At 51.2% G+C, this 23,914-nt stretch overlaps 1 protein-coding gene across 2 annotated transcripts in view; it reads left to right on the top strand.

Moving 5' to 3' along the window:
• Positions 1-2,900: 2,900 nt before the first annotated feature.
• SRGAP3 (SLIT-ROBO Rho GTPase activating protein 3) overlaps positions 2,901-23,914 on the top strand; it is a 69,207-nt gene continuing 48,193 nt past the window's right edge. Inside the window, exon 1 of one of the 2 annotated variants that reach the window (XM_030956449.1) lies at positions 2,901-3,032. In XM_030956449.1, coding sequence (XP_030812309.1) covers positions 2,966-3,032 — 67 coding nt within the window. In that variant the 5' untranslated portion in view covers positions 2,901-2,965. The remainder of the gene's footprint in view (positions 3,033-23,914) is intronic. The other variant, XM_030956448.1, reaches the window with a different exon arrangement.

Raw genomic sequence — 23,914 nt, 5'->3', positions numbered from 1 at the left:
AGGCCTCGTGAGTCTGAGGCAGAGCCCACACCTCCTTGGGACCCTCGAGCCTGGACTGGAATAGTTTCCATCACCAAGTAGGGATTTATAGCAACTTCCCCGAGAGGCTGCACAGGGTTTAGCTACATATCAATGGCCAAAGTCGTCCCCCTTCCCCAACTTCAGCCCAAGGAATGGCACAAGGGATTCTGCCTTTCAGAGACCTCAGGGAGGCAGGAAGACCAAGGGAAAGCTGGGGTCATGTCACAAGCTGCCTCACTCTGGGATGAGTAACTGGCAGCAGTGCTGCAGCTCTGGCACTTGTGTAAGGCTGTGAAGGGTTTCATCACACAGCTTGGTGTCCATGTCATCTGTGGCTTGGTGTGGCCTCCAGCCTGGCTCCAGCCTTCTCTGGCAAAGCTTCCCTGGTGTGAGAGTGGGTATGATGGATGTTCCATCTCTGGAAGTGTTCAAGACTGGACAGTGCTTGGAGCAGCCTGGTCCACTGGAAGGTGTCCCTGCCCATGGCAGGGGGCTGGAATGAGATGAGCCTCAAGGGCCCTTCCAACCCAAAGCAGGCTGTGGATCTATGACCAGAGGCTCTGCCCAGCTCATGGTGACATACGTGAGTGTCTCTGGAAGCAGCAGGTCAATACTCTGCTGAGGCTGCTGTGTGTATGTTCAGCACATTGTGAAACACATTTTGAAGCTGGAAACAAAGAGTGCAAGACAGCTTCTGCTTAAAAATTTTTCCTTAATTTAGGAATTGCTTTAAGCCAACATTACCTCTGCTTCCTGAGCACACACAAGGCTACTGCCCTGGAAATAATCTGCATTAGCCTTACTGGAGTGACCACGTTGCCATAGCTACTGTTGGTTTCTCTATACCTCAAGCTTGAAGTGTTTATTATGATTAAATCCCATCCCGTCCCATTCCTCATTAAAAAATTCTGGATTGAGAATGTCACAAAGTGAATCACAATGTAACCCTTCCTTTTAAGAAGCTGTTTCAAGTAGAAATTCCACAAAGTATCTTAGACATTGATATCTATTAAAGATCATTAATTCATGATTGGATTATTTTTCTTCAGCCATTGCTGCTTCTTTATTCTTTATGATATCTGAGTAGCAGAAACCCCTGGCGCTGTTGGATCATTTCATGACTGGGATTTTTCTTTCACCACTATTTTGTGGACCACTCTGAGAAAAGATGCTTAACACTCTCAGACACTCAGCTTTGACCACAGAGCTGGCCTTACAGGTTTGAACCAATTTGGCAAGAAAATCAAAATCTGTCTTATGGCACAGGTGGTTATCAGGAATGCTGGTCCTTGCTCTCTGAATCCCTGTGAGTGTTGCAAGGAGAAGTGTCTGCTGCTAGGATGAATCTTTTATCAAATGGCCTGTGCTTCTCTTTCCTTGCTTAGTTTGTTGGTTTTTTTTGTGGAGAGCGAGTGCAGAACTGTAAGGTCCCTCCAGGGTGTTCTTGGCTGTGCAGGAACACAACATCGTCATCCCTGGACTTTTCTGGTCATTGTGTAAATTGGCTTTTCCTTTCTTTGGGAGATGACACACCATTGGTGTACAGCAATCATTTCACACCCCATTGGCACCCTCTCCAGAGACCTGATGCTCCTGGAGGATCATTCTTTAATACCTCTTGACTCTCCTTGATGTTGCCTTTCCAGCCCTGCTCCAAGTACAGCTTAGGGCAGTCACACACAGCATCCCAGCCCAGCTCCTTCTCAGATTCTTGGCAGGAGATGCAGCAACTCACCCTAGGGACTGGTACGTGCTCCCTGGCTGCTCCTGCCCTGCCACAAAACACCGACCCACGCTCACAGCCGCTGTCCCTGTGCCTTCCCTGTGGTCCCTGTCCTCTGCCTCTCCCTGTGCCCAGTGGGGGTCTCGCACAGCTTTTGCTTTCCCGGAGACTCTGAGCCCCTTGGTCCGCCTGGAGATGGAGTAACGCTGCTCAGCCCTGAGCCTGTGCCTCACGTTCTGCTGTGGCTGCCTTTCCCTGGAAGGGCTCGCTTTTTCTCCCTCCTCCCCAGGCTTTCCACAGCCGCTGAGATGCAGAATGCTCATCTGTGCCGCCTGCTTGCACTAGGTAAATTATTTGTGTAATGGGCCGGAGTTATTTTTTAAAGTTGGCAGAGTAACTGTGAATCATCAAATCTCCCTGAATTCACTCCTCACAAGACACCCATAAAAGACCCCATTGTGTGGCGCAGTGATGGGAGCGGAGCCGGGGCCGGACAGAGGAACCACTCAGTTGATTGTGGATGTGCAGAGGCTGAGTCCGCGCATCGCTGTCCGAGGGCTCGGGTGTGCAGCGCGCACGCCGCTGCCAAGTGTGTGAGCTCTCATGGACTGGGTCCTGAGCGCTCAGCGAAGAGCCCTGATACAGCGCCTTAACCACTGATGGTGCTTCTGCTGGAACGACCACTTTCTCATTTTTCCCTCAGTTTTAACAAGAAGTGACAAATCTGCTGCAGCGCACCCGCGCTGTCCCAGCGGCGCCCGGCGGTGCCGGAGCCCCGGGCTGCGGAGGGGCCGCTCCGGGAGGGGACACGCGGGGAGAGCGACACATCCCGCAGCGGGGCGGACACGGGGCGCTCTGCACCCGGCGGGGCCCGGGGGGCGCGGCCGAGCCGGGCCGAGCCGTGCGGGGCCGGGGCGGGGCCGGGGCGGGGAAGGGGCTTCGGAGCGCCCGCCCCGCGCGCAACCTGAGCGCAGGAGCGGCGCCAGGGCCCCGCCTCGGCCGGCGGCGGGAGCGGCTGCGCTCGGCTCGGCTCGGCTCGGCTGTGCCCGGCCCCTGCTCCGCTGCCGGCGGCGCTGCGCTCCCCGCGCCGCGGGCGCTGCGCGGGCTCCCCGCGGTGTCCCCGGCGCCGCCAATGACGGCGGCCGCTGGCGGCGGCGGGGCCGCGGCCGGGTGAGGCGGCGGAGCGCGGCGGTGCCGGCGGGGCCCGCGCCCTCCCGCACGATGTCAGCGCAGGGCAAGTTCAAGAAGGACAAAGAGATCATCGCCGACTACGAGGCGCAGGTCAAAGGTGCGGAGCGCGGGCCGGTGCGGGCGCGGCGGGGCCGCCTTTGTGTGTGGGGCGGGGCGGGGACGGGCCGGCTCCGGCCGCGGGGCTGCGCCGCCGCCCCCGCCCCTCCCGCGCTGCGGCAGCGCCGGGCGCGGAGCCGCGGAGGCACCGGCGGGGAGCCCCGGCCGGGCCTGCCCGCTGGCGCTGCCATCGCCGTGCGGGACTCGGCGTGCGGAGCGCGCTGTGATGGGCAGAGGTCGTTCGGCCCCGAAGCGGCGCTGACCGGGGCCGCCCTCCGCGGGCAGCGCCCAGCGGCGGCCGAGGGAGCCCCGGGCTGTGCGGGGCGGGAGCGCTGCCCGCGGCCTCCCGGTGCGGAGGGCATCGATCCTGCGGTCCTTATGTAAGGAAGTTCGCCTTCGTGCTCCGGCCCCTCGCCTCCAGGCCCGCAGTCATTATTATGCAAGTGCCGGTAGTGGTGCGGAGCTGTGCGGCAGTCGCTGCGTTCCTGAGTGTTGGAGAGGAATAAAACTAGAGGTTTTGTCTGTTGAGACCACTGAGCAGCAAATCCCAGGCAGCGAGTTAATTCTTGTTTCGAAGGAAAGTTGGTACCCTGTGACACACGGCAGCCCTGCAGCCCAGGGAAGGGCTCAGCGGCTTGGAGGCAGAAGGAAGTGAGCCAGTGTAACCTTCTGTCTATTGCACACCCAGGGATGTTCGCGTTGGTACCAAACTGTAGTAATGGGCATTTCTGGGTAACTTGGTAATAAATCAACTCCCTATTGCGATAATTGCTAATTCTGTTAGTTGATGACAGTTCCTTTTCCCACCTTCAGACAGAGGATATACTCTCAGCTGCTTACTTCATGCCTTTCACTTGCATTGCCTCCTTCAGTCCCCCCATTATTATATAAAACCAGCTCCGCTCTCCCTTCGCTCAGTTGTTTTGTATGGATATGTGTTCACCACTTCATTATATTTAAGTCCAGGACGTCGTTAATTAAAAGTGTAAAATAGCTTTTCTGCAGATTAATTTGTGCTTGTGCAAACTCAAGAGCTGCCATTTTTCTCCCGATCCCTGCTCAGCTGGGTGATGGCTGGGCTGCACAGACTCCGCTTGGAAAAGTCTCTGCCCAACTGCGGCAGCGCGATGCCAGAGGGAGGGATTCTGGGGAAGGGGCTGGCTGTTGGTTTCGTGCCATTGTTTACTTTCGTGAATTTCAGTCTTTTGTAGCTGGCCTCGGAGAGTGACGGAACAGTCACAACACGCCCTGCTCGGTGCCAATTACCTTTCTGCTTGTGTGTAATTTGGGCAAATTGATGTTATTGCACCCTGCAGTTAAGCAGATGAAATATTCTTTTAGTCTGTGGTATTGTTCGTTTTATGGGAGGGGATTTGCGTTTGTTCCTAGAGACTGTCCCATGGTTTCAAGTTATTCTCAAAGATGTCCTGGGCTGGGTGATTCCTGCTTCTCCGGTGCTCAGGGTGCAGAGGGGTCATGGGGGCAGGACTGGTTCTGAGCTGTTCCGAAAGCTTGGCTGTGGATGTCTCCGGTGCTTTTTCTGATTGTTGTTTGTGCGTGGAGTACTCACAGGCCATGATCATTCTTGGCCGGGCTTCTGTAGCCTCATGGTTTCCATATGTGAGGCAGTTAATGCTGGAGTGTGTGAGGGTGTTACATTACACCACAGTGATCACGTTTTGGGCAGCTGCAATGCAGGCAGTTTGCTGATGGGCCAGTAATAATTTCCTTGGTACTGTTCTGTGCATAATTACACCTCCAGGAATGTCTGATTCCTGATATGGGGTACTTGGTCTGTGTTTTCAGCTGCATAAAGGCTAATTCTTGTGTTGACAGGGTGTGAGTGTGCCTGTGGCTGGGGAGAGCTGGCCAGTCACACCCCAAGGCCTGAGTGTGCTGCCTTTGGGGAGGTGGCATCCATCCCTGGACGCACTGGCTCTGTCACAGCCCAGGGTCATCTTGGGGTGACCGTGGTGACATGCAGGGCTCCAGTCCTCACAGCTGTGACGGGGTAGCCTTCACTTGCTGCCACCTCTCTGTGGGGACCAGGCTGGTCCTGATTTTCCCACCTTGCTAAACTGTTGGAGGAGGATAACCGTGTGAGTTTGGAGGGATTGGTGCAGAGCTCTGCTGTGGCCTGTGCTTCCTCACTAAATAGGGGCAGTGTGAACAAATGTGGCTGAGCAGGTGGGACAGCATTGTCACTGCATTTGTAGGGACCCAAGGAGGGCTGGTGGCCAAGGATGCACTGCAGAAGGAGAGGGCTTTTTTGTGCTCAGTTGTGTGTTGAGTGTGCCAGCCCGACATGGACCAGGGTTTGTGATCATCTGAACCTCTTCTGAGGCTGTGGCAGTGACCATGAACACCCACTTCCACTTGTGCACAGTATGGTCCCTCCTGGCTTGGCTGAAGGATTGGATGTAGACTACCTCATTATCCCAGATATCCTGTTTATTTTCTTCAAGGATTGAGTCATTACACTGTTCATATCTAATCCCTTGCTACCCTTGTGAAGACAGATGTCCAGACCTCCAGAGAAAGAAGGATAAAGAAGAGGGGAAGTGGTGGCAAGGGGGACTAACAACAAAAGCGTGATACAGAAATGCTGAAATATGAAGATGATAATAACTGAAAATTTGAAGCAGTGATCTCATGCTATGGAGGACGGGCCTGGAATCTGAACACAGCACAGTGCTTGTCCCCATGGCATGGACAGGAGGAGAAAATGGGAGAAAGGTGGCAAGCCCTGCGTGTGAGCTCCAGGCATATGTCAACATGCACGGAAGAGAAGGAACCCCAGCAAAGCTGCACTGGGAATGCATTTGAAGACGAGGTCAGAGAGGGTTGGAAGCGGGCAGGGTGCTGCTGTTGTGAGGTGCCAGCCAGCGCTGGGTGAGGGGATGATCTGCCAGCAGTGCCTCAGGTGTGTAAAACCGGAGAGAGGAGCTGCCGAGACACCTGGAGGGACGTGGAGGGGGAAAAGTTACTGAGGCTGCTTTCAGGGAAGTTTGGCTGCAGCCTCTAGCTCTGGCTGTTGGGAATTAGAGCCAGGGCTGGGGTGGTTCGGGGTGGGAGCACAGCCCTGCCCGACCTGCGGGTGCTGCAGCCTCGGCTCCAGCAATCGAGGGGCCCACGCGCTGTGTGGGGAGTGAGATTGGACGGGGGAGGGTTGAACTGGGAATTATCTTCATGCACAGGGTGATTTATTGGCCATGATGGCTCTGTTCCTTCTCTGGAGAATTGTGTGTGCTCCTCTCATGGTGGGAAGGAGTTGTCCTGAAAATGCTTGCAAAGATAGCGGGGGCGTGTGGGGTGCATGTGGGTCTGCTGAGAGCCCTGCTGCACACGCTGTTCCTGGGGGGCTGGGGGCTGGTGACAGGGCTGCCAGTGCTGCAGGGTGCGAGGCTCTGGTCGGTGCCACCCCGCTGTTGGGAGTGGGAGCACCAGCAGTGGTGGCTGCTGTCCGTGGCGGCTGCAGCACGGCTCCTGCAGCTCCTGCAGCTCTGCAGAGTGTTTGCTGCCTGCCCGTGCATGGAGACCTCTCTGTCACCTCTCCTGCACACACGCAGCGCTGGCAGGCTCCTGCCCACGGTGCAGTGTCTCCTGTCACTTACTTGGGCTCTGTCCTTCTCTTCTGCTGCTGCTTTGCACCCTCCAGCTGTCCGGAGAGGGGAGAGCTGGCCCCAGCACTGGCAGGAGATGCTTGCTGGATGGTACCAGAAAGAAAATATTTAAGAATACTTTTAGGAGTCAGGTTTTCTTATTTGCCTTAGCCTTGCAGACAGGAGTGGTGGTGTTAAAAATAAACACCAATGGAGATATGGCTGCAGATTTACAACTGCCACATGACAGCTGCCTGCAGAATACAGAGCACAGCAGATCCTTGAATGCACAATTTAAAGTGCGTGTTTTCAGACGTACACTTTTTTTTGGTCTATCTGGCCAGAAATCTAAATAAATGTATCTTCCTCATTATGGTTACATGCCTGATTTGTGGCTTTAATGCAGCAAAACGAACCAGTTTTAATTATGCAGATGCAACCGCCTATGGTCCAGCATTGGCAATCTTGCAGAAAATTGTGCATTGTGTTGATTGGCTGTTTAATTTGATATTGCTTCCTGCAGTTTTGCCTTAACCCTGGCAAAACACAGGCCCCTGTGTGATCCCTCTGGCTGCTGTTGGCGGGAGGCTGCTGTGAGGCAATGGCGTCGTGTGTGATGTGACTGGCAGGTGACATGGTCCTTTGTGATCCTGGAGGTGGGGCTCTCCAAATGGTGCATCTGGCTGCATGGTGGCAAGGGGATGATTCCTTGAGTCCTGTGACTCTTAGTTGCTGCATAAGTTGATAATAAAACTAGGGTTTTGACGGTTTTAGCATCTAAAGACACCAAAAAGATGTGCAGACTTGGGCCAAAGAAAATAAATGTATTCTTTCTCATTTTCATAAAGTTTAGGTTAATTTATCGTTGCCCATTAGCTTCCTTTGACGACTTTGCAGTAGCTGCATCCCTTATTTTGTGTCTATTTTCTTTTCCTACCTCTTGCCCTCTTTCCACTTTGCTCAGAAAATGTTGGGAAAATTCCCATGCCAAATAATTTTCTAGGATACTGGTTTGCTCAGGGGAGCAGCTTTGCTTCCCAACGAAGAGAGGCATCAAGGCTTGAACTTGACAGCTCATTGAATGAAATGGTTCTGTGCAAGAGGGAAAGTTGCACCCCTTTGTGGGGGCTAGAGGGAAACTGCTAAGTATTAATCACAGAAACAGACAGAAAATGTCTGTTGGCTTAGTTGTCGTGCTTAACAAAATGTGGGGAAGCGTCACCCAAGGGCACCCAGCATCCTGGCCCAGCGGAGCTGGCTCTGGTGGAGCTGTCTGCAGCAGGGAGCAGATCCCGATGGGTCTGGTCTGGTTTCTGCTGTGACACTTCGGGAGAGCTGCTCCACGCTGCTCCTGGTTGCTACCACCCCCTTCCCTGCTGTGTTTGCTGTGGGTCTGGAGCTGGGTTTTACCGAGCCCTCCATGTGTGGGCACCAGGCAGGCCATGTGCAGGGAGAGCAGGGAGTTTAGACTTGATTCCTAATGAAGATTAATTGCTGGTTTCTAATGGAAACAATTTGAATTTATTGGAGATGTTCCTGCAAAGTGCAAGTCCTGGGTGCTTCAGCAGAGGCTGGGATGGTTCAGCTGAGTCAGCAGCTCCTGCCTGTGACTGACCACCAGCAGCTCTGTGCAGCTGTGGTGGGATGGTCCATCCATCCTCAGCAGCTCCTGCTGTTTGTCTGCACGGCCAGAACTGCTGGGCGGCATGTCCGTGGTCATGGCTTGTCCCAGGGCAGGGGTCTGGTGGCAGGAGCTGGGGTCCTACCATGCCCTCAGGTGATTTAGATACAGAAGAAGGGTATTTGGATCCTCGAAGCCTTGCCGTATTCTTCCCTGATAGCTGGCAGGTGGCAGGGTGTGCACCTGGCATTATTCGTCAGTCTACCTCTCCTCCTGATAACAATAAAACCCTCTTACAACACTTACTCAAGGCCTGTAGCTAGTCCTCGTTCCAGGTCAAGAGTTTCAAGGGCCGTTAGAGTGCAGCACCAAATACCCTTCAGGTGCTTAGCAGATATTTATAAGCCTCTGTGAGGTGGAATGTTGTAGGTTCTGTGTGCAGTTTCAGCTCCTGTCAGGAGCAGGATTTACTCTCCCTTTTGCTGGCCTGTGGAAGGTGAGGGAGCAGCTCTCAGGTTTTCTCCTGCCTGGCTTTGGCTTGGTTTCAGAAGCTGTTTGTCAAGCTCCCACGCATGGCAGCAGCAGCAGTCACTCCTGGGATGCCTTTGCTGCCCTGGGAGCAGCCGTGCCCCTGGCAGGGACAGGGACAGGCCAGGTCACACGGGTGGCACGGGACAGGGAGGGGACAGGTCACGCAGGTGACAGGGACAGGGAGGGGACAGGTCACACAGGTGACAGGGGACAGGGCACACGGGTGACACCTGGCCCAGGGCTGCCAGGGCTCAGCTGTGCAGGCACGCTCCTCGCTCCTCCTGCCACCCCTCAGCACAACTGGCACCAAGTAATCTCTCCTTTCTTACAGCCTGGGTGGCTCTTGTCCTGACTCTTGATTTAATCCCAGGAGGCTTTTGCTGAGCTGCCAACAAGCCCTGCTCCTGAAAGGGTGAATATTCCCTCCCAATGACTGATGTGCTGTGTATGCCCCACCTCTGTGTGTCAGTGGTGTGTGCCTCAGCAGTGGCTGAGGACGGAGTGAGCAGTGTGAGTCTGTGTGCAGGTGGGTGCAGGTGGGCTGTACCTGTCACTGCTGTGCAGGTGGGTGCAGGTGGGCTGTACCTGCTGCCTTCTCTAGGGCTGCCAGCTCTTGCCCCACGCTCCTGCTCTGGGCCTGTGGTGATTGGATGCACTTTACACTGTTCACGTCTTTGAGAGCCTGATTTGTAAACTTTTCCCTGACACACTGGTCTGAGATAACTTATTTTAGTCTCCCTTTTCTGTCTGTAAGGCACTTGCAGTGGTTTGGACAGAGGCAGCCACTGAACAGTGTATTGCAACATGCAATTTTAAGAGAGGAAGTGGAATATCAAAATAAAATTAGTGAAGGAGTTCATGGGGCTGTGGTGTGTTCCCTGGCTGGTGTGATGGGGCTGTGTGTTCCTTACTGCCAGGATGCTGTATGTGGGAGTGTTTGCTGCCTGTGATTTTCCAGCAGCTTGGCTTTAGCATTCACGTGAGAAATGCCCCATCACAGTGCAGCAGCCAGGGACACCGCCCTGCTGTTCATCCCAAGGTTGTGCTGTTTCTCCCAGGGCTGTTAGTACTCAGCAGTGAGGAGACAACTGGGAGGATGGCCACAGTAGGGAAGGAGAGGTTTTAAAGCCTCCTTAATTTAAATATTCCTCTTTGTTTTACCAACCAAGACATGTAGAAAAGGTGTGGTAGCATAATCCCGGAGTGGAAGTTGGTGCCTCCCAGCCTCTTGTGGAGGTGGGTCGCCAAAGTCAGCTCTGCAGGCGCAGCATTATCAGAGGGGAGCAGCAGCAGTGCCTCTGGCCGGTGTTCATGTGGCTGGGGAGTGTCTGTCTGTCTGTACTAGGTGGGTTCTCTAGTTTGGGAACCTCTGGCCTGGGGGGGATTGGGGACCAGAGGGCTGGAAACTGGGGGAGAGCTGCTGCTGTCAGTCTCTTGCTTGCACATCTTGTGCTGTTGAGCTGCTTTAAGCAATCTGCCTCCCAGAAGTGTTTCTATTAGCTTTACAAATGTGCTTTCCTGGCTATGAAGCTCTGCTTCGCCTTCACCATGACAGAGCCCAAAGATCCATTTCCTTCTTGCTGCTGTAGTGTTGCTGCTTTGTTTGTTTGTTTGTTTGAAGAGTCCTTTGTGGTCTCCAGGCATTTCTGTGGCACGGTGAGAGCCCGAGGGGATGTTGTGCTTTGGAACTTTAAGAGGAGATGATCTCGAGAACCGATCTAAGCTCGAGATCATCAGTTTGACAATTTTAGGTTGCTGGCCTCGTGTGTGTGTGAAGGAGAAGGCAGGCACGTTGTAGAGGCTGCTGTGCAGCAGGTGGCTGTGAGTGCCCTGGGTGAGGTCTGCCTGCACCCCTGCTGCCCCCACTGCAGGGCACGTCCTGCTCAGACCACCTGGGATTCACTTCTGCCGTCCTAGACAGAAACTCTTGTATTCTACTAGCTTTTCCTTTAATCGTTCTAGATTTCATTTTCCATTAAATACATTAAATGTTTTGTAGGGGATTTCCTATTGCCCTGTTCTTTATTACCACCAAAGCGAATGGGACTTCTACTCTGGTAATAAATGAACATGGAAATCAGGATCTCCACTGTAGTTGGATTTTTCAGATAGGTCAGGAAGAGCCTGAGGAAGTGTGGCAAAAAAGAGTTTTAATTTGGAATAGATCAAGTAACCTGGGAATCAGACTCTCAGTAGGTTCTTTCGAAGCATTTTTTGTTTCTTTTAACATCCTTGCTGGATCGTGTTCTGAGTGACTCATGGCTTTAAAAGCATTTTTTCCTGCATGTTTTTTCCTGCTTGTGCGCTCTTGACCTACTGTTGCTAAAATTCCTAAAGAAATACTAAGCAAACATATTGTAAGTGAAAATGTCATATTCTAAACCGCTGGAAGTGAAATCATTACAAAGAGTACTCATGTAGTCATTGTTCTGCAGGATGGCAGTGTGAGATGCGCTGTTGAAATAACAATAATCTGTTCTGTGGGAGAGGTCAGCTCCGAGCTAAGGGGGAGTGAGAAGAAGAGTAAAAAAGAAATGCACACTCTTTGCCTCTCCTGCTAATCACAGAGCATGTACTCGTGCATCCCTGGGACTGTGATGTGGATGTAGCTGCCTATTGCTTCTAAATGCCTGTCCAGGGCAGGGAGGAGACATCTGTGTGGCATGGGAGAGGAGCCTGGAGCAGATGGTGTACCTTTCTTAAGGCTCTGGGTGGAAGGAAGGAATTTTGCAGGTCACAAAGCCGAAGAGTAACTTCAGAATTAAACCTTCATTGGGGGTTTAGTGGCGGTTGGTCACGGGAAGAGTCCCAGGTTTGTCCCCAGGATTTCCCTGACTGTGTGAGAGCTGGGTGCAAGCCCTGCTGGTTTCTGGTGCGTGTGGTCTTGTTGGTGTGCCAAGAATTTGGAGGCTGGTCACATTGCCAGTGTGAGTTTGCTGCAGTGTCCTTGTCTGTGGTGTACATCGCAATGACAGTGAAAAAGACATTTATGGTCACCAAGCTAACTATTGAGCCTGCAGCAATTCATGGTGGCCGTACACCTTTGGAAGAAAGAAAAAATCTTCAGCGTCCTCTTCTTTCACTTTCTTGGAGTCTTCACCAGGCTGTGATGGTGTGCAGAGTTTGTTGGGAAGAGCTCCCTGTCCCCATTGTGAAGTCTCAGGTTTCCCAGGAGCTCATCTGCTCTTTGTCAGCCTGCATGCAGATGACTTGCCAGGACAGAAGCACAGCTGGTCCTTGCAGGCTCTGAATTGCCAAGGGGATAGCTGTGGCTCCAGCTGCAGCTTCAATGGGCACCCAACATCCTCGACTTCTGGGATCACCCTGGCTGTGCTTTCCTGTTCTCCTGCGTTGCAAGGTCTGTCCCAGGTGAATGCATGTGTGTGCCTTTGATGGCACTGTCATTGCTGCCCTTTGCTGCTGTCCCTAAGTGCTGCCTGCTTGGTGTTGCACTGTGGGGCTCTTTAACTGTTGTTTGTCATCGTGGGAATTGCTTGTTCTAAAACCAATTAAAACCTGACAAAACTGATCTGCCTTATTTACAAATACATCCATCTGGTTGTGGATTGCCTGATAGAGCTGCCAGAACAATGTGAGGCCTGGATTGCTGCTGAGTTACCAAAGGGCTCCTGTGCCGGCGTTGCCTGGAGCTTTGCTGCACGGGTGTTCTTTGTAGGACAGGGGAATTAGTGATTCAGGTGACAAATGCTGTGCAGGCCAGGCAGAGATAAAGCAGTGTGTGCATGTCCTGGCCCCACGTGGAGCCAGAGCTGTGATGGAGGTGCTGCTGCAGAGCAGCTCCACCAGCACCAGCGCCTGCTGTGCCTGGCACCTCACAAGGGGCTGGGAGAGCTGTGCCCTGCTCACGGGGCACCTGTGCCAGGGGAAGGATGCACACAGGGGCTGGGAGAGCTGTGCCCTGCCCACAGGAGAAGCATGCACACCCCTGCTGGAGCTGGCGAGCCGGAAGCCTGGACTTTGGGGAAGCTGGAAGCTTGGGCTGTTTGGAAGGGGCTGGTGGTGGGTGCCACTCGGGTGGGTGTTCTGTGCCCTTTGGCTGCTGCAGCAGCTGTGCGAATCCAGACTGCAGGATGCCCACCTGAGGGAAATTCCTAATCTTACACAAACCTGTTTGATAATCGAGCCAGGACTAGATTCCTCCTTGGAAGCTGTAGTCTCAGAGTAGGGCTCATGTAGGCAAGAGGAGGTGGAAGGTGCCTGGGGTGCGAGACTCTGATTTCGGTGTGTTCCTGGAACTCAGCTTTGAAAAGGCTCAAAAAAGGAGAAAAATGAATGGCTGGTGTCGGGACATTGAAGATAAAAACCATCAGATCTGGTAGCTGAAACTGTTTCAGACTATTTTAGTTTTCCTATGAATGTTCAGTTGCAGCTTAAAAAAGAACTGAGACATTATGAGTCAGTTCTGATTTCACCCTTGGGCCAGCAGTTCAAAGCTGAATATAGTGAATTTCAGAAGCCTTCACTAACAGCCTCTGTTCCTTGTTTACTCTGTGTGTGGCCCACGGAGGGGAGGAGACAGAGACATACGTAAGTTTGTTTATATACGTATGTAAACAAACACAGCACGAGGAAAACAGGGAGGAGTTGCCCCCCTAAAATAAGTAATTGAGATTAGTATGTCTGGGTTTTGGCAAGTAACTGGAGGTGAGCAAATTGGTTATTGTGGATAATTTATATGAGAAATTCAGACCTGTTTTTGTTTGCAATTTATCTAGGAATGAACTTTAACTTTTATATTTATGAATAATCACTCGCTTTTCTCTGGCTGGCTGAATAACTGAAAATTCATAAATTGGGATTAACTGTCAGTACAGAATACTGCAATCTGTATAGGAAAACCTGTGTTTACATGGATCTAAGTTTTTTTTGATTCCCTGTCACCATAGTAACAAAAGATTTTCCATAAGGGTGAGCTAGTCTGACAATGGGAGCGAGGTAGGACATTCCCATTTTACCTCCAGATCTCTGAACGTTCTTTGACCTCTTAGCTCGGATTTTTGATACCACATTGGTGTGAACTTTCGGTAATGGGATTTTTGTAATTGGTGACTGTTAGTGTGCTGAAATTTGTGTTATAATCCATGGTTTCCCCGATTCTCAGTAGTGCCTGGTTCCTGTTAACAGGTTTTTCATAGGAATTTTTCTGAAATTCATTAGAGACAAATAACAGCCCTTTGATTTTCCTCTTCTTTCTCCTAATACTAGACCATAGTTTAAAGCTGAAAATCTGGGGGGGCTCTTGTGTTCCCCCAGGGTTATGGGCACTCTGGGGCTGTCCTGGTGAACCATGCCAGGGTTATGGGCACTCTGGGGCTGTCCTGGTGAGCCATGCCAGGGTTATGGGCACTCTGGGGCTGTCCTGGTGAGCCATGCCAGGGTTATGGGCACTCTGGGGCTGTCCTGGTGAACCATGCCAGGGTTATGGGCACTCTGGGGCTGTCCTGGTGAACCCTGCTGTGGTTATGGGCACTCTGGGGCTGTCCTGGTGAGCCATGCCAGGGTTATGGGCACTCTGGGGCTGTCCTGGTGAGCCATGCCAGGGTTATGGGCACTCTGGGGCTGTCCTGGTGAACCATGCCAGGGTTATGGGCACTCTGGGGCTGTCCTGGTGAACCCTGCTGTGGTTATGGGCACTCTGGGGCTGTCCTGGTGCCCAGTGGCTGCTGAGGGGGTGCTGCCTTTGGCCAGGTCCCTCACAGCCCCACCATCCAGTGTGTGCTGGTGCAGCTGTGGAGATGCTCGAGGAGCCTGCGATTGTACAGTGCTGTTCACATGGGCACTGGTTTTGTTTGCTAGTTTTAAATTGTATCCCTGTTGATGGTCTTCTCCTTGAAACATAGTTATAGCTCTGTATAATGCAGCTGTTCCTTATCTCAGTAAAATGTCCTGGCTGGAGGCAATTTATTGGACATAATTTACGAGCAAAGGCATCTTGTGACATTTTTTTGAGAGAGGGAGAGAGAAAATAATCCATTAAAATTTATGTAAAACTATTAGGATAAACCCTATGAATTAAAAAAAAGTTCATTTGCTTGTAGTTATTAATGAAATCTATGGCTAAATTTAAGTGAGTTCTTTAACATTCCTTAGTTTGGACAACTGCTCTGCTTTGTTTTATTCAGTTTCAGTGTTCATTTGAATGAAAAACTCCTAAGTTAAAGAGAGATTGTTTCACTGAACTAATTCTGCTGAGTTTGCAATTAATCCCTAGTAAGAGGCAGTCACCTAATATATAGACATTATTTCTGGGAAATATTAATGTATAGCCTTCTACCTTTTCACTGAAGTGATTGTGATTTTATTCATAATTTACATTTTAAAACTTTAAAGTATGCATCTCGAGTTTGATCTTAAAAGTTCTAGCATGTTAGAAATACACAATTATTTGTGAGGGTCTCGGGTGTTTTCTTCCCTGTGTTTGCCTTGCGGTCAGTCTGTCCGTAGCCTGTGCCTTCCTCAGCTCCAGTGTGTGTTCTTAATTAGCTCCCTGAAGGCCATACTGTGGTTTTTCCCGAGCAGGAGTGAGCACAGGGCCATGATGATAAAGCCTGGGGAGAGCTGCTGTGGCTCTGTGTGCTGGGATGAACCAGGTGTCCGTCCCTCCATCCCTCCATCCCTCCATCCCTCCATCCCTCCATCCCTCCATCCCTCCATCCCTCCATCCCTCCATCCCTCCATCCCTCCATCCCTCCATCCCTCCCTCCCTCCCTCCCTCCCAGAGCAGCACGCGGCTCCTGGGGGAACTTCCATGTGTATTGTGCTAGAATATCCTCAGCTGTGCCCTGTGTGTAGCAGTAGTGTGATTTTGGGGCGTTTGCAAGGGGATTTCTGTGGCCCTCTGTGTGGGTGTGCATTGTGGGCTGGCTGCCCTGTGCTGGGGAGGGCAGCAGGGCACTGACACCCCTTGGTGCTGTGGGAACACTGGCTCAGCCAAAAATCTTCCTAACGCCTCTCTTCTGTATCTCTGTATCTTTTGGCAGAGCACGCATCTTCGACATATGCTCCTCTAGTCTGCAGATAGAATCCTGCAGTGCTGGGCGATCTGACATCCTCCCTGGCTAGCCTGTTCACTGATTTGATACTTCTGTCCCAGTACTGAAATGAAATTATTTTGCTTGAAGGAGGTGACTCGTTCCTGCGTTTTCCTTGGCGCTTGTGAAACGGGATTCTCTGGGAAGATTGCTGCAGAGAAATCACAACGTTTTTCTGGGAGTCCAGCTGTATCCTAGGTGAAGCAGGCAGTCAGCCTGGCAGGGCTCCAGCTGGAGCATTCAGGGGAGCTGCGGTGTGTTCTGAGCGTGGCTGATGGATGCTGCTGCTGCTCAGAGGGACCTCGAGAGGCTGGGGACACAGCAGCAGGAGTCTCATGAAGTTCAGCAGGGGAAGTGCCAAGTCCTGCAAGTCTTTTTTCCCCAAAAGGTGGGGAAAGAGCCCTTTTAGACTCACTGTGCTGTTACAAGCTACATTTCTTAAAAAGCGCTCTAATAAAAATAATGGTGGGCCGGTCTCTAACTAGATTTAAAATGTTTCTTGTAATTCACTAATGCATTTCCCATCATGTTGCCAGAACGTATGCTGTGACTTTGAGGAGGCAGCAAATGCAAGTTGCAGAGAATTCCAAATGGAATTTGGAATTTATTTTGAGCAGTATCTTAGTTCTCACTTGGAGTTTCCTGCCATTACTGAGAAGGCTTAAACATTTCTCCTTGTTCTTGTGTGCTGTTCAATCCCACAAGTGTGTGGAGGCCCCCCAGACCGTGCTGTGTGACTCCACTCAGTGCAGTAGTTTGATGGGGGTGATAAATGCTGGGTGCTTGCCTGGGGCACAGCCTGTGGGGCCCCATTAGTGGTGGGGTCTGGGGGACCCGGGGTGTGCTGGCACCAAGCTCTGCCCGGCCAGTGCAGCAGCACACAGAGTCCATGGCAAATGCTTACACAACCCTCTGCTTGTGTCCTCTTGTTGGCAGTATCTTTTGTCTTTTTCTTCTTGGTAACAGCTTCTTTCTCTTTTTGTAGTATCCTGTATCTTTATTAATATAGATTCCTGTAGGATTTTGCTAGGAGCAGGCCAGCCAGTCTTGGGCAAGATGGTGCTTTAGACAAAGAGCAGGAGCTGTGCTCCTGTGTGCTTCTCTGCTGAGCAGAGTAACTGTGCTCCTGCAGGAAGGACACAGCTGTCCCCTGTCCTGCTGTCAGCGCTGTCCCCTTCACCAGAGACCGTCAGGAACAGTCAGTGCTGCTGAAACTTAGCATTTGTCCTATTTTTGCATTTATTAGCATACACTGATTATTCATAGGAATAATTACCCTTTACCAATTCACATTAATTTAGATGGCTTTTGAAAAGCAATCAAGAAGAGTGGGAATGATAATGCACCAAAGGCATATGGCACAGAGGAAATAGGGTGCATTTTATGTAATGACCATGTCAAGACACTGTCAGCTTTTCCCCTCAGACTGCAGTCATTGGAACCCAGTTTGATGGTTGTGGCTAAAGGCCACAATGTGCTCCCTACCTGCCGTGCTCTTTGTCTCACTTCTGTGTCCCTTCAGAAAGTAACAGCATCATTTTTGGGGGGACAGCATGAGCATGAAAGCAGACAAAATCATATACTAGGTCATTTCATCATTAAAAAGTGCCTTGCCTGTCCCTGCACAGGTAGGGTTAAATTCTCAAGTGCTTTTATTATCAGGGAGCACATGAAGCTTGGAGGATACAGCAGATTCTTGTCTGCCCTCGGCCACAGGGAAGAGCCCGGGAGCCTTCTTCATGGCCAGGGCCAGTGTGTTTCTTTGGCAGGGGAGAAGGTGTTGGCAGTACAGTCAGATCTTGGGTTGTTTAGAGGGTCACACACCCGAGCAGGGCTGTGAAGTGTTGCTCTCTCAATCAGGGTGAGTCTTCTCTGACTTTGAACTAGGCAAAAATGCGAGTGTCACGTGAGACTCATGGCCTAAAAGTACTGACTGTGTTCTTTTGCTCTGGGTTACAGATGCTGCTCCGAAAGCCAATTGTGATGTGATGAAATAAGAGTGCCTTGGTAGACAGAGATGGGGAGTGAGTAATCCTTAGAGAAAGGCAGGAAAAGGCAGGGTTCAGTTCAGGTCAGAGGACAGGCTGAGCAGTGTCATACACATTTTGGAGGAGGAGAGCAGCAAGCATATATAGGGTTGGTCTTTGTGATGCTTCAGTGGTTAAAACCTTGTTTTCTCAGTTCAGGGAGATAAATTCCTCTGTTTTTCAAATGAGCCTGGAACTGCTCCTGTGCAGATTGGTACGAGTGTTGATCAGCTGGTGCTGCTCAGCAGAGCAGCTCCCCAGCCCAGTGTGGTTCCAGTCAATATTGGCTGCTTGCAGTGAGCACAAGTCATCCCTCACTGGGAGTGTCTCACAGGAGGAATGGCTCCTGCATGGAAAACAAACACTAGTGAGCTGTGGCAGATATAGCTCCAGGATTATTTTGCTGACATTGTCAGAATTTTAGTAACTGAGAAGGAATCTCCATTAAGGAGCGTTTGCAGGGGGTTGGTTACACACTTCTTGTGCAGGGAGGGGTGGGTGTCAGTTCTATTAGTCTGGAATAATGTGTTGTCAGGAGATATGAAACGGGGATGCTGCTCAGGCTGGCTCTGTGGATTCTGCTGCACGTCATTCATGCACTGTTCCGCATTCCACGTGCATTATTTTGGGCTAAATAAGTGAGCCCCTGAGTTCATCACTGCTTCAGCTTTGTGCTGTCAGATTGGAATGAGGACATGCTCTGAATCTGTGTGATAGAGTGGGACTTGTTCCACCAGAGGCTTGTGTTAAAGGAGGAACACAGTTACTGCAGTGTTGGAGACTTCTGTTTATTCCTGGCACTGATGGCAGGATGTAATCATAAAATTAGGAATTCATGTGAGGAACAGTGACAGCATGCTGCCACCTTTATTTGTTTGAAATTTTGTATCTAAAGGAATCTGTTCACAGCATAAGGAGAAGAGGAAAATACAGTTTTCTACCAGCAGTGCTTTGGTACTTGATTTGATTTATAAATTATTTGATAAGCATGGATGTGCAATAGCAGAGAATACTTTAAAACAAGAACATTGTGAATGTTTTCTTTCACTTTGGGGTCTGAACTCATGAGACCCCCTATCTGGGACCTCAGGATTCCTTGGACTATGCCATGCTTACCCCTTGGCAGCAGTAGGTGCAGTTCCAGGGGGGATTTTAGTCCACAAAGTGCTGTTGAGCGCTGATGGTGAGCTGTTCACGTGGGTGGGTTTGTCTGGTTTGTGCCAAGGTGGGCAGAGCTGGTTTCAGAGCAGGGAGGAAACGTGTCCCCGTGTGTGTGAGATGCGCTGCTGTGCACAGGGCTCTGGGCTGAACCCCAGGTGTGCTGAGGCTGCTGCCCCTACGCACAGAGAGCAGACCCATGCCCACCTTTCCAGGCTGCCTCTTGTCTGCCCACACACCTGCTCTGCTCACCGTGCTCGAGAGAGGAGAGACGAGGGCAGGCGTTTTACGGTGGGGAGGTGTAGGCTCCAGTTCAGGTCCAGCTGAGTGAAGAGAGGGTGCTAAACATAGCTCAGGATCACATAAATGGGCAATTGGAGGTGTGGGAGAGAATGAGAATGACACATGGGGCAAAGGAGGGAAAGGCTGGCTCTGGGAGGAGCCCAAGGGACGCTTCAGAGGGTTCATGCAGGCGGCTGGTGATGGGGGTCCCAATGGCAGAGGTTGGAGGTGCCTCTGTGTGCTGCTGTTTGCAGCCCCTTTGTGCTGCTGTTCCCGGGATAAATGATACCAGAGGGGTATAAATGATACCGGACACAAAGGGAGCTCTCCCCCGGAGCAGGCAGAGGTGTGGGGAGCAGCCTGGGGTGGGCAGCTGCACTCCTGTGCCTGTTCTGCCATTTTAGGGGGTGAGATTGTGGCTGATGCCTTCAAACACAGGAGGGTTAGAGCAGAAGAGAGAACGCGTGCTTGGAATGCTCCCAAAGTGTAACATATTGCACATGTATTATGTAGGCTTGGGGAATGATGTTTAAAGTAGCTGAGCCCACAGGCTACTTGGACAAAGCGAATATCAAGACTATTAAGTTCTCTCGCTAAGCTTGACTTGTCCTTGTTATTAAGGTCATTTCAATGCGTATTTTGATAACTGTGAGGTTTCTGTGTAACAACTTTGTGCTTGAAAATGTTTTTAAATTAGTTGGAAAACATTCTGCCAGATTTTTGTCAAGCTGTCAGTGAGAGCTTTGTTGTATGCAGGGGTGATAGAGAAACACTTTTGAAAGTAATTTTTCTTCTTTTTTGCTCTTAGGCTGACAAATCAGGAGAAGAGGCTTTTCTGGTCGTGCAGGTCAAGCAGAGAAAGGAGTAGTTCTCAGAGATCTGCAGGTGTGGTGCTGGGTTGGAGGGGGTTGACAGCCTGTCAGTCACTGCAGGGAGTGCTCAGGGAGCATCAGTTCCATGTGTTTTTATAAGCCCGTTCCAATGTCAAACCCTGTCCTCAAAATGTGCTAAAATTGCCTGAGAGTATTCACCCCTCAGGATGATCCCAAGGCCAAGGGAAGTTCAAGATTTCTACTCAGAGAAACTCAGCATTTCAAAAGGGGATTTTGGGAGAGCTGGGGTGAAACAACTTCCATATGGAATACAAGGTAACAAGAACACATTAAAGGATGGTGATGTGTGTAAGGCACTGCTGCTGCCTAAACTCTGTGCTTTAGTGTTTTAGCGTATTTATACAAGCCTGTAGCAAATCCTTTGTAACTAATTGCCTACTTTAATCTCTTTCCAGCTAGGGGGAGTTGCTGTTGGCAGTGTTAGCACGGTGTAGATGGGCATCCTGAGGCCAGATGGAAGGAAGGATACTCGGGGGGAGGGCTGGGGCGAAGCTGCCCATGAGCTCACCTGCCCTCGCCTCAGAGCAGGCATCCTGAGCTGGCTGCCCTGTTACCTGAGCTCTCCTGCCTGACTCAGCGTGTTTCTATCAGATTTAGCCAGGTTCTGTTCCTCTGAACTCCTGAAGTCGGGACAAGGAACCAAAGTGGAAGGCAGGGAAGTTCTGGACATCCCCACCCATCCGCCCAGAGAGCCAGAGGACTCTGTCTCTTCTCTATGAGTTTTGGAAGGGCAAAGTGTCAAAATTACGCATGAGAATGATAAATGTGACACTGTCAAAAGTAAATGTAGTTAAAGCAGGTTCTAAATAAGCCAGGAGCAGTAGTGAGTCAGCAGAGAGGGGCTATAAATACCAGAGCTGATGCAGCAGCTGCAGCTGGGGGGGCCACGAGGGAAGAAGGGAGTAGAGAGGCTCTGGGATGTACCAGGATCCACATGTGTTTTGAGAAGCTGTCAGAGAGAAGAGAACCAGAACTGGTAATTACAAGGTGTTCTCCAGATGCTTAGTCTAGAGTTAAATGGTTGGTTTTCCTAGGTTCTCCCTTAGATGCAGAAAAAACCAGAACAGGTGACTCAGAGCTGTGCTTCAGTGCAGGGGGAGCTTGTGCAGGTGTACAAGGCACTTCACCTGCACTGGAGCAAGCACTGCTGTTGCTTGTGCGTCTGTATTCCCAGCACTCTGGAGGGAGAGTTCACAGTAAACAAACCTTTAGTTTAACAGAGTTTTAAAACAAAGTCTGTGTTAACTGTCTCTGTGGGGTGTTTTTGGGAGATACAGAAGCAGGGGAGCAGTGCCTGCATGTTGCAGGTCAGGAATGTGCATGAAAGTGGCATGGTCACAGCTGACAATTCAGAAAGATTAAGGGCAAAATAATGTTCTGATGTGCTTTTGCAATGGAAGATTATCTGGTGATAAAGTCATGAGATGTTTATTTGTGGGGAGGTTTGTGTATGTAATTGCTTCCTTTTACACCTTGGACATCTGCAGCCATGTATTTTTTAAATGAATGGTAGAAACCAGGGGCTAACAGGTTTAATTTTTAATTTGTCTCTACTCTCCCACTCCTGCAGGGCTGTGCCCACTGACATGCTCCCCTCTGCTGTCCCCACTTGCCAGAATGATCCAGTGCTTCTTGTGCTTCCATCTAGTCTTTGTTTTCAGCCCTTAGTTTAGGTAGAAATCCATGGCTTTATTTGGAACAGTCCCCATGTCCCCCCTGCTCTCCCTGTCCTCAGATGGGGTGGCAGTGGCACGATGAGGGTTGCTGGTGGCTCCTTCCATCCTTCTGTCTCCTGTGTGTTCTGCTCCAGTCTGAATTTCAGGTGGGCGGGCAGTTCATTACTCTTTCTGCAGCATTTATGCAGATTGCGGTCTGAGCTTATTTTAGAAGAGCAAAAATCAGGAGCAATTAGCAGTCTGCTCAGGAGGGAGCTAGGAGAGAGGCAGACAGCAGCTCTGTGGCATGCAAAGGACCGGGCTCTCTGCTGAGCTCGGCCAGCGTTGTCCCCATGGAGCCCCTTTGTGCATCAGCGTGGCCTTGTGGGTGAGCACTCCTGCTGCCAGCTGGAGCACAGCCACTGCACGTGAGCGGTGCAGGAGTTCTGCTGGACTGCAGCTGCAGGTGAAGGCAGGGCAGTGTGGCAGCAGTGCTGTACAGGAGAGGCAGCTGTGTCCATAGCCCAGGGCTCAGGCATGGCTGCCAAACCCTGCCAGGGGCACAGGCTGCCCCAGCCCATCCCACGGGGCACAGGCTGCCCCAGCACGGGGCACAGGCTGCCCCAGCCCATCCCATGGGGCACAGACTGCCCCAGCACGGGGCACAGGCTGCCCCAGCCCATCCCACGGGGCACAGGCTGCCCCAGCACGGGGCACAGGCTGCCCCAGCCCATCCCACGGTGCCTCCTCACCCAGCACCCCTGGGCCAGGCCATGGCACCTGCCAGCTGACCCTGTCGGGGAGATCTGAACAAGGCTTAGTCTGCCCTCAGTAACAGTTGACATAAATAAACAAATGCCAGTCTTTATTGGCTCCCCCCACCAGGATGATGCATTTCTTCATTTCAGTGACCGCTGTTAACCTGGCTGTGTCTCAACCACGCTGCAAGCCCCGTACTTTTCCTTGTATGAAGGGATGTGAATTCAGAGTGAATTCCCACTCTGCACATCAGAGTGGGAACAGAAGAGAAAGAGGGGATTTTTGAAGAAAACAGTGCTTTGATAGAAGGAATGCTGGGATGTTTACATCTATATCTTCTCTTCCATACGCATGTGACATGAAGCAAGCATGGCAGGAGAGTCCTGCAGGAGCAGTGCTGCAGCAGCTCTGCTGTGCATACCAAGGAAATCAGCTGAAATATCTGAGGGATTATTTTCTGGAAGTGATGGACACCTGCAGTGACAGCTGACTTTAGCCAGAGCTGTAGCTGCAGGAGCCCTTTCTGTCCTGATAGCGCTTCAGGAAAAGCTGTGCACGCTGGTGCACATGGATTGCATTTGTCTGCTGGCTCGCTTCCCCTGGAGCTGCCCAAGTTCCTTTAATGCCCTTTCTTATTTCTGAGTGAGAATTTAACGCTCCTGTACTACACCAGGCTATTTCCGTATTTTCTTTGGTGTTGTTTATCTATAACCATCTGGTTCTGCACCCACTAATAAATAGGATGCTGGGGAAGATGGTGAGAGCAGACAATATGCTTTATGCTGATTTACCCTTCTTTAGAAGGCAGGAGCACAATCACTTCATACTGAAGGAATTAATAATCTCTGCTTTGTGGGTGGCAGCTGCACAACCCAGTGATCCCAATGTGGAACATATTATTAGCCTCAAGCTAAGCTGTCTGCAGTCTGGAACTTGCTCCAGGTCTATAGTAAATGATGAATTCATGAGGAGGTTGTGAAGTATTGGGCTGGATCCTGTCTGGTGTGGAAAGCCCTTTGGAGACAGTCTGCTGGATGCTCCATTGCATGTCTGTTACCTTCTGAATATCCATGTGAATATCCATCCTTCTGCGCTGCAGTAGTGAGGTTCTGCAGGTCTTTATTCACCCTGAAACACCCCAAGACCGCTGGTGCTGCCTGAGGCTGTGTTTGCAGCCTTTGGGGAGGGTCGTGCTGGTTCTTGGGAAGGTGAAATCCTCCCTACGTTTATGCTTCCTCTCTGCAAGTTCCAGGCTGGCTGGATCCAGTGACAGATGATGCACTTCCATTGGTCACGGCGCAGC

The sequence above is a fragment of the Camarhynchus parvulus genome, chromosome 12 (genome assembly GCF_901933205.1).
Source record: "Camarhynchus parvulus chromosome 12, STF_HiC, whole genome shotgun sequence".
Taxonomy (NCBI): domain Eukaryota; kingdom Metazoa; phylum Chordata; class Aves; order Passeriformes; family Thraupidae; genus Camarhynchus; species Camarhynchus parvulus.
The sequence above is the reverse complement of the archived record's forward strand: the minus strand, read 5'-3'. Positions and strand labels throughout refer to the sequence as shown.